This window comes from Grampus griseus (genome assembly GCF_964374135.1).
Source record: "Grampus griseus genome assembly, chromosome: 12".
NCBI classification, from domain to species: domain Eukaryota; kingdom Metazoa; phylum Chordata; class Mammalia; order Artiodactyla; family Delphinidae; genus Grampus; species Grampus griseus.
In genome coordinates this window covers 15,977,272-15,986,401 of record NC_139006.1, presented here as the reverse complement: position 1 = coordinate 15,986,401, position 9,130 = coordinate 15,977,272, and the positions used below count along the sequence as shown (strand labels likewise).

General features: G+C 42.6%; 1 protein-coding gene across 4 annotated transcripts in view; it reads left to right on the top strand.

The window, feature by feature from the left end:
- The window catches only part of MAPKAPK5 (MAPK activated protein kinase 5), a 39,540-nt gene continuing 30,410 nt past the window's right edge, over positions 1–9,130 (top strand). For 2 of the 4 annotated variants that reach the window (XM_082667599.1, XM_082667598.1), the window contains exon 1: positions 2–507. In XM_082667599.1, coding sequence (XP_082523725.1) covers positions 472–507 — 36 coding nt within the window. In that variant the 5' untranslated portion in view covers positions 2–471. Of the gene's footprint in view, positions 508–9,130 lie in introns of all 4 variants that reach the window. The other 2 variants (XM_082667600.1, XM_082667597.1) reach the window with 2 other exon arrangements.

Genomic DNA, 9,130 nt, shown 5'->3' with positions numbered 1-9,130 from the left:
AGCGGCAGCGGGAGCAGCGGCGGCGGCGGCGGTGGGCTCGGCCTCGGTTTCGCGGCGGTGCCGGCGGCGGAGGCGGAGGCGCAGGCTCCTACTCAGGACCTGGCGAGCCCGGGCCTAAGCGGCGGCCCCGCGAGGCCCCAGCACATCGCCCCGGATCGGGGCCTTCCCCGCCTCGCCCTGCCCCGGGAGCCTGCCTCCCCGGCCGGGGATGAGGCCGGGAGGCGGCCGCGCGGGGCCCAGCACAAAGGCTTGTTCCCGGGGGCCGCTGCCGCCGCCGCCCCCAGCCTAGAGCCGCCCGCCGAGGCCGAGCCGGCGCCGGGGCCGTCATCCCCGCAGGTCCCCGGGGGCGGCTGCTGCCCGTCTCCCCGAGACCCAGGGCCCCGAGCGCTGAGCCCCTTGTTCCTTCGGCTGCGGCGGGATCCGGCAGCTGCGCAGCCTCCGCTGCTCCCGGCCGTGCGGGCCCCGCGGAGCATGTGGGAAGAGCGCGACATGGAGAAAGCCATCAAGGTAAGGGGGAGATGCCCCCTTCCTCCCCGCTTTGTCTCTGTGACATTCCTCTCGGCTCCAACCTCAGAAAGCGGAGAGAACTTGGAGCAACTCCCGGGTTTCGGTTTTCACTGGGTTCCGTGGACTGCATTTTACAGTACTGGGGCGAAGGGTTTGTGTGTGTGGGGAGGGACATCCGACTCTCTCCGACTTACCTGCTTAAAGCAGGGATATGATTCCCCGCTTCGCTAGAATGGAAGGTGAGTGGCGTGGAGATACTTGATGTGAGTAGGACGGAGGGGGCCCCACTACTGTTTTCGATCATTCCCCAAGTGCCATTAGAATTTGCTTTCAGATGATCTGCTGCAACACCACTTGGAGAGCTGGACCTTACCCATCGCTCCAGATTTGTTTTAAATCTGCTGCTGCGGAAGGAGGTGATCGCCTTCTTACAAGACCTGTCCTTTGGCAAATAAGTTGTTCTCACTTTTCCGTGTGGTCGCTCCCCTATTCCTGTTTCCTTTTCCTTCTCCTCCTAGGTAGCGCTAAGTTTATTTAGAAGGAGCTAATGGTGTCCTGTAAGTTACTGCTCTGTTAACCAAAATAAAAGCAAATATGTGTGTTCCAAAGTGACCCAAATAAAATGACACATTTTTTAAAACCTGCTTTTTACTCTTTTTTAAACAGGCAGACATTGAGGCATTCAGTCACAGGAGTCAGAAATTTATTATTTAGCTGTACTTAGGAAATTAGGTTCTTATGTGAATTGAACACTGAATCTTAAAGTTTGATATGTATTATTTACTTATTTTACAGTATTAGGTCAACTCTGTGCATTTAAGAATTTCATTTTCCCTTGAGGGACAGGCAACTTGGGGTTATTTTCCCTATCAAGACACAATCACTACAGTCAACAACTAATTAATAACTTACACATCTAACAATTTTGGGGGTGGTAAAGTTTATAGAAGTCATCAGTCACTTCAAAGAAAATTCACCATTTAAACGAGGCATCAAAACAGAACATACACATTAAGGAAGATCAAACTTTAAATAGTAGAAATAAAGGTTCTAAAAGACTACTTTGATAGATACATTTTTTTTCTTTTGGTTTGGATTTTATTGGTACAGCGGCGTGAATTGCCTAAAGTTATATGATTGGGTTGTGAATCAAAATATATTTGGCAGATTTTTAAATTCAAGAAGTATTATCTGCTTTGTGCCAGGTGCTGTCTTAGGCAACTTGTAGTGCAAAGCCAGACTCCTAGATGTCCCTCTTTCATAGAGCTTCTATCTAGATGGTGGAGTTAGGTAATAAACATTGCCAGGTGATATAATTAAGTATTAAAAAGTGGGGAGTACTACGTTAGGAAGGGTAGGCAGGGAAGGCTTTCCTGAGGAGGTGACATTTGCATAGAGCTTTGAAGGGAATGAGGGAACAAACCTCCACTGTCTTGGGGAAGAATATTATAGGCAGTGGGAACAGCAGGTACAAAGGCCCTGAGGTAGGTGCGGGTCTCGTGTGACCCAGGAACAACAAGGTGGCTGGAATGCAGTGGGTCAGTATAGATTATGTTAGAGATAGGTGATGGGAAGCCACAGTATACACAGGGCCTTGTAGGCCATTGTAGGAACTTTGGCTTTGACCCTGAGTAGAAGGGGAAATCTCAGAGAGTTTTGAGCAGAACAGGGACATAGTTCTAGTGGGCAAATGTATAAACGGGGAAGCAGTGTTACTGAGTGGTTGTTATAGTTTCTCCAGGTTGACTGATGAGTTGAAATTCAGCCTGGCCATTCATTTAACTGTGTCCTTGAATAAGTCACTTTACTTCTTTGTCACTTAGTTTCCTCATCCATAGGAAGAGGATAAAAGAATCTCCTCAGCTTAGGGTTTTTTTGAGAATTTAATAAGCACATGTATCTAAATGTGCTTACAGTACCTAACATTGAGTAAGAACTCAATGGATATTAGCTCATAGCAACCTAAGAATGGTTTAGAAAGAGTTGGGGTTTTCTTCAGTCGGTCACTATTGTCCAACTTAGTTTTCTTAAAACTTTTTAGCTTTTCTTCATGTACTTACTAATAGGTCATTGGTGAATCTTCCTACTATTTTGGGTGTGTCCAACCAATACAAATTAGTGGAGTTGAAAATATCTGATCTAACAACCAGTACTGACGAGGATATGTTCCCTTGGCAGCAAGCCAGCATCACATCAAATAAAACTTTTGGTCTGTGGCATTGTGTTGTATTCATTGTTTTGCTTTTTTGAGGCTGTCCCTCATTTGGTAAGAACTGAGACCTCTGGAGTTCAGCTGGAAAAGCTATTTCCCTGGGTTCTCACCACAACATTTAAACTTCTGCTGCCTGATTACCTGAGAGTGGGTGGATTGGACTTTAAGATCTCATCCTGTTACTCTTCAAGGTATTAGGATAAGGCCAACTGGCTACAACCATAGACTGTCTTCTCATTTCTGTCTCTAATGCCATAGGCCATGACTTCACTGCTCCCAAGTCACTTAGCTAAACCTAGATAATGAACGTTTTGGGATTAGAGATTGCCTTACATATTTGTTTTCTGTTGTATATGGCAGAGTTTTTAATACTTTATGAACTTAATGAAAATTCATTTTCTTAGTTTTAAAAACATTAAAAAAATTGCAGTTATAATTCACATACCATAAAATTCGCCCAAGGTAAGTATATAATTCAGTAATTTTTAGTGAGTTTATAGAGCTGCGCATCTGTCTTCACAATCCAGTTTTAGAATTTTTCTATCTCACCTCCGTCTCCCCCACCCCACCCCTGTCCCTGGAAAGTTCCTTCTGCCTCATTGTAGTCAGCCTCTACTGTGACTCCCCACCCCAGACAACTGCTGATCTGCTTTCTGTCACTATTCTTTTGTCTTCTCTAGAAATTCCAAATAATCAAAATTATATAATATGTAGTCTTATGTGTTTGGCTTCTTTTACTTATACTTTTGAGGTTCATCCATGTTAGTGCATGCATTAGTAGTTCACTCCTTTTTATTGTTGAGGAATGTTTTTATTGTTTATCCCCTGTTGATGGACATTTAGATTGTTTCCAGTTTTTAGCTATTGTGAATAAAATGATAAATAAAAGTTGTCCATACAAGTTTTTGTGTGAACGTATGTTTCATTTTCTTCTGGGTAAATACCTATGTGTGGAATTATTGGGTAGTACAGTATGTTTATGCTTAACTTTTTAAGAAACGGCAAAACTTTTCCAAAATGGAATTGTTCCAAGACCATTTGTTCAAAACATTGTCTTTTTGCTTGTTGAATTACCTTTGTTGAAAATCAGTTGATCATAAATGTATAAGTTTATTTTTGGATTCTCTTTTTTTCTTCTTTTACTTTTTTCTTTTCTTTTTTTTGTTTGTTTGTTTGTTTGAATTTCTTTTCTGTTTCATTGATCCATATAACTATCCTTATGCCAGTGCCACACTGATTTGATTACTGAAGCTTTATGGTAAGTTTTCAAATTGGGTAGCATGAGAACCAACTTGGTTTTTCTTTTTCAAAATTAAGCTGGCAGGGCTTCCCTGGTGGTCCAGTGGTAAAGAATCTGCCTTACAATGCAGGGGACGCGGGTTCTATCCCTGGTCAGGGAACTAAGATCCCACATGCCGTGGGGCAACTAAGCCCGCACGCCACGACTACTGAGCTTGCACGCCTTAGCTAGAGAGCCTGTGTGCTGCAGACTACAGAGCCCACGTGCCCTGGAGCCTGTGCGCCACAACTAGAGAAGAGAAAACCTGCCCGCTGCAACTAGAGAGAAGCCCGTGAGCTGTAACAAAAGATCCCGTGTGCCGCAACTAAGACCCAACGCAGCCAAAAATAAATAAAATAAATAAATAATAAATCTCAAAAAACAAACAAACCCCAAGAAACCTAGGAAACTGAAGGTTTCTCTATATATAAAAAGATTAAGTTGGTTATTTAAGTTCTTTGTATTTCCAAATAAATTTTAGAATCAGCTTGTCAATTTCTACCAAGAAAAGTGTGCTGGGATTTTGATGGGGATTCCATAGAATCTGTTGGTCAGTTTGAGGACAGTTGCCATCTTAACAATATTGTCTACTAGGCCAAGAACATGGTATAACTCTCCATTTTTTTCCAGGCTTTCCCCTATTTATCAGTGTGTTTGAGTCTTTAGTGTATAGATCTTCTTTTGATAAATTTATTCCTAAATATTTTATTCTTTATGATGCTATTAAGAGTGGAATTGTTTTTAAAAATAAATTTATTTATTTAGTTATGGCTGCATTGGGTCTTCGTTGCTGCGCGCGGGCTTTTCTCTAGTTGCGGCAGGGCTTCTCACTGTGGTGGCTTCTCCTGTTGCGGAGCACGGGCTCTAGGTGCGTGGGCTTCAGTAGTTGTAGTGCACGGGCTCAGTAGTTGTGGCTTGCAGGCTCAGGAGTTGTGGCACACAGGCTTAGTTGCCCCGCAGCATGTGGGATCTTCCCGGATCAGGGCTTAAACCCATGTCCCCTGCATTGGCAGGCGGGTTCTTAACCACTGTGCCACCAGGGAAGCCCCCATTTCTAACGTTAATAACTTGTGTTTTTTCTCTCTTTCTCAGTCAGTCTAGCTAAAGGTTTGTTAATTTTGTTGACCTTTCAGAGAATCAGCTTTTGGTTTTCATTTATTTTTCTCTATTTTCTGTTTTCTACTTTATTGATTTCTGCTCTACTTTTTAATATTTCTGCTTGCTTTGGGTATAGTTTGTTCTTTAGTTTTTCAAGGTAGAAGCTTAGATTATTGATTTGTGATCTTCCTTTGTTATGGAGGTATTGATAGCTAAAGCAGTGTTTAGTGTTTTCATCTAAATGCTGCTTTAGCTGCAGCTCATACGTTTTAGCTTATTGCGTTTTCATTTTCCTTCAGATCAAAATATTTTCTAATTTCCCTTATTATTTCTTCTTCATTGGTTATTTAGAAGCATATTACTTAGTTTCTATATATTTTTAAATTTCCCAAATTTTCTTCTGTTGATTTATAGCTTAATTCCATTATTGTTGGAGAACTTTACATAATTTTAATTTTCAGAAGTTTATTGAGACTTATGACCTAGCATGTGGTTTATCCTGGAGGATATTCCGTGTGCACTTAGGATATATATTCCCCTGTTGTTGAATGGAGTGTTTTGTAGATGTCAGGTCAGGTTCATTGATAGTGTTGTTTTCTACATTCTTGCTGATTTTCTGTCTAGTTTATCTGTTATTGAGAGTGGAGGTTTTGAAATCGCCAACTATTATTTTTGTTTTTCTTTTCAATAATTATTTATTTATTTGGTTGCACCAGGTCTTAGTTGCAGCAGGGGGGCTCCTTTAGTTATGGCACTTGCACTCCTTAGTTTTGGCATGCCTGTGGGATCTAGTTCCCTGACCAGGGATTGAACCTGGGCCCCTGCACTGGGAGTGCGGAGTCTTAACCACTGCACCACCAGGGAAGCCCTTGAATTGATCTTATCATTATAAAAAGTTCCTCTCTTTCGCTATTAACATCTTCTGTTTTAAAGTCTGTTTTATCTGTTGTCAGGTATAGCTACTCCAGCTTTCTTTCGGTTACTTGTGGTATATTTTTTTCCATTCTTTTTTTTTTTTCATTTTTTTAGTAAAGCATACATAGCATGAAATTTACCATCTTAACCATTTTTACCTGTATAGTTCAGTGGTGTTAAATATACTCATCATGTTGGGCAACCATTACCACTATTCAACTCCACAACTCTTTTCATCTTATAGAACTGAAACTCTACCCAGTAAGCAGTAATTCCCCATTGCCTCCTTTCCCCCAGTCCCTAGCAACTGCCATTCTACTTTCTATGATTTTGACTATTCTGAATACTTCATATAAGTAGACGCATATAGAATTTGTCTTTTTGTGAATGGCTTATTTCACTTAGCATAATGTCCTCAAGGTTCATCTGTGTTGTGGCATATTGCAGAACTTCCTTCCTTTTTAAGGGTGAATAATATTCCATTGTATGTATAGCCCACATTTTGCTTATCTATTCATCCATCAGTGGGCACTCAGGTTGCTTGCATGTATTAGCTATTGTAAATAATGCTACTTTGAACATGGACATACAAATATCTCTTCAGGATCCTGCTTTCAACTCTTTTGGGTTTATACCCAGAAGTAGAATTACTGGATCATATAGTCATTCTATTTTTAAGTTTCTGAGGAACCACCATACCATATTCCACAGCAGCTGTACTATTTTACGTTCCCACCAATAGTGCACAGGGGTTCCAGTTTTCTCCACATTCTCTCCAATACTTGTTCTTTTCTGTTTTGTTGTTGTTGTTGTTTTTAATAGTGGCCATCCTAATGGGTTTGAGGTAGTATCTCATTGTAGTTTTGATTTGCATTCCCCTAATGATTAGTGACATTGAGCATTTTTCATGTGCTCTAGGCCATTCATGTATCTTCTTTGGAGAAATGTTTGTTTGAGTCCTTGGCCCATTTTTTGAATTGGGTTGTTTGGGGGGTTTTTTGTTGTGTTTTAGGAGTTCTCTACATATTCTGCATATTAATCCCTTATCAGATATATGATTTGCAAATATTTTCTCCAATTTTGTGGGTTGCCTTTGTTACACTGTTAATAGTGTTTTTTGTTTGTTTGTTTGTTTTGCGGTACGAGGGCCTCTCACTGTTGTGGCCTCTCCCATTGTGGAGCACAGGCTCCGGACGCGCAGGCTCAGCAGCCATGGCTCACGGGCCCAGCCGCTCTGCAGCATGTGGGACCTTCCCGGGCCGGGGCACGAACCCGTGTCCCCTGCATCGGCAGGCGGACTCTCAACCACTGTGCCATCAGGGAAGCCCCTAATAGTGTTTTTTGATGCACAAAATTTAAAATTTTCATAACATCCATTTTGTCTATTCTTTTGTGCCTGTTCCTCTGGGTTTTTTTTTTAATTTAATTTTTTTATACAGCAGGTTCTTATTAGTCATCCATTTTATACATATTGGTATATACATGTCAATCCCAATCTCCCAATTCATCCCACCTCCACCCCCACCCCCCACTTTCCTCTCTTGGTGTCCATATGTTTGTTCTCTACATCTGGGTCTCTATTTCTGCCTTGCAAACTGGTTCATCTGTACCATTTTTCTAGATTCCACATATATGTGTTAATATACGATATTTGTTTTTCTTTCTGACTTACTTCACTTTGTATGACAGTCTCTAAGTCCATCCACGTCTCTACCAGTGACCCAGTTTCACTCCTTTTTATGGCTGAGTAATATTCCATCGTATATATGTACCACATCCTCTTTATGCATTCATCTGTCGATGGGCATTTCAGTTGCTTCCATGACCTGGCTATTGTAAATAGTGCTGCAATGAACACTGGGGTGCATGTGTCTTTTTTTTTTTTTTTTTTTTTTGCGGTATGCGGGCCTCTCACTGTTGTGGCCTCTCCTCCGGACGTGCAGGCTCAGCGGCCATGGCCCATGGGCCTAGCTGCTCCGCGGCATGTGGGATCCTCCCAGGCCGGGGCACGAACCCGCGTCCCCTGCATTGGCAGGCAGACTCTCAACCACTGTGCCACCAGAGAGGCCCTGAACGACACAGATTTGAACTGTGTGGGCCCACTTATGTATGGATTTTTTTTCAGTAAAGATGGATTACAGTACTAAATGATCTGTGGTTTGAAACCATGGATGTGGAACTCCTGATACGAAGTCTGACCCTAAAGTTATACTTGGATTTTGTTTTTTTTTTTGCGGTACGCAGGCCTCTCACTGTTGTGGCCTCTCCCATTGCGGAGCACAGGCTCCGGACGCGCAGGCTCAGCGGCCATGGCTCACGGGCCCAGCCGCTCCACGGCATGCGGATCTTCCCGGACCGGGGCATGAACCCGTGTCCCCTGCATCAGCAGGTGGACTCTCAACCACTGCGCCACCAGGGAAGCCCCTATACGTGGATTTTTGACTGTGCCAGTGCCAGCACCCCTAACCCCCTATCTTGTTCAAGGGTCAACTGTACTTCATTCCATGAGTCTATATCCTTATTTAAGACAGTGTATAGATTAAAAATATATTTATTTATTTATTTATTTGGTTGTGCTGGGTCTTAGTTGCGCCAGGCGGGCTCCTTAATTGTGACTTGAGGGCTCCTTAGTTGTAGCTCGCCTGCTCCTTAGTTGCAGCACATGGGCTCCTTTGTTGTGGCTTGTGAACTCTTAGTTGTGGCATGCATGTGGGATCTAGTTCCCTGACAAGGGATAGAACCCAGGCCCCCTGCATTGGGAGCACGGAGTCTTAACCACTGTGCCACTGGGGAAATCCCAGTGTATAGATTTCTTTAGCAGAACCCAGTCAATGTATTTGTCATTGATACATTTGAGGTAGTCCATAATTTTCTTCAATAAAGTGTCTTAATTGACCCATGCCTTTTTACCTTCTCTTTGCCATTAAAATATGTGAGAAAATATGCCATCTACACATAGAAGAGTCGGCTGATGTGAGAATGTTACTTCTTTTGCCCAGCTGGGCTTAGTGAAGTCTTAGAACTGGTTAGTGTTTATGGCACCATCAACAAATGTGCAAGAATTAAACCTGGTAAAGAGGACAACAGACGTAAGAAAAACAGGGTTCAGAGATCAGGGC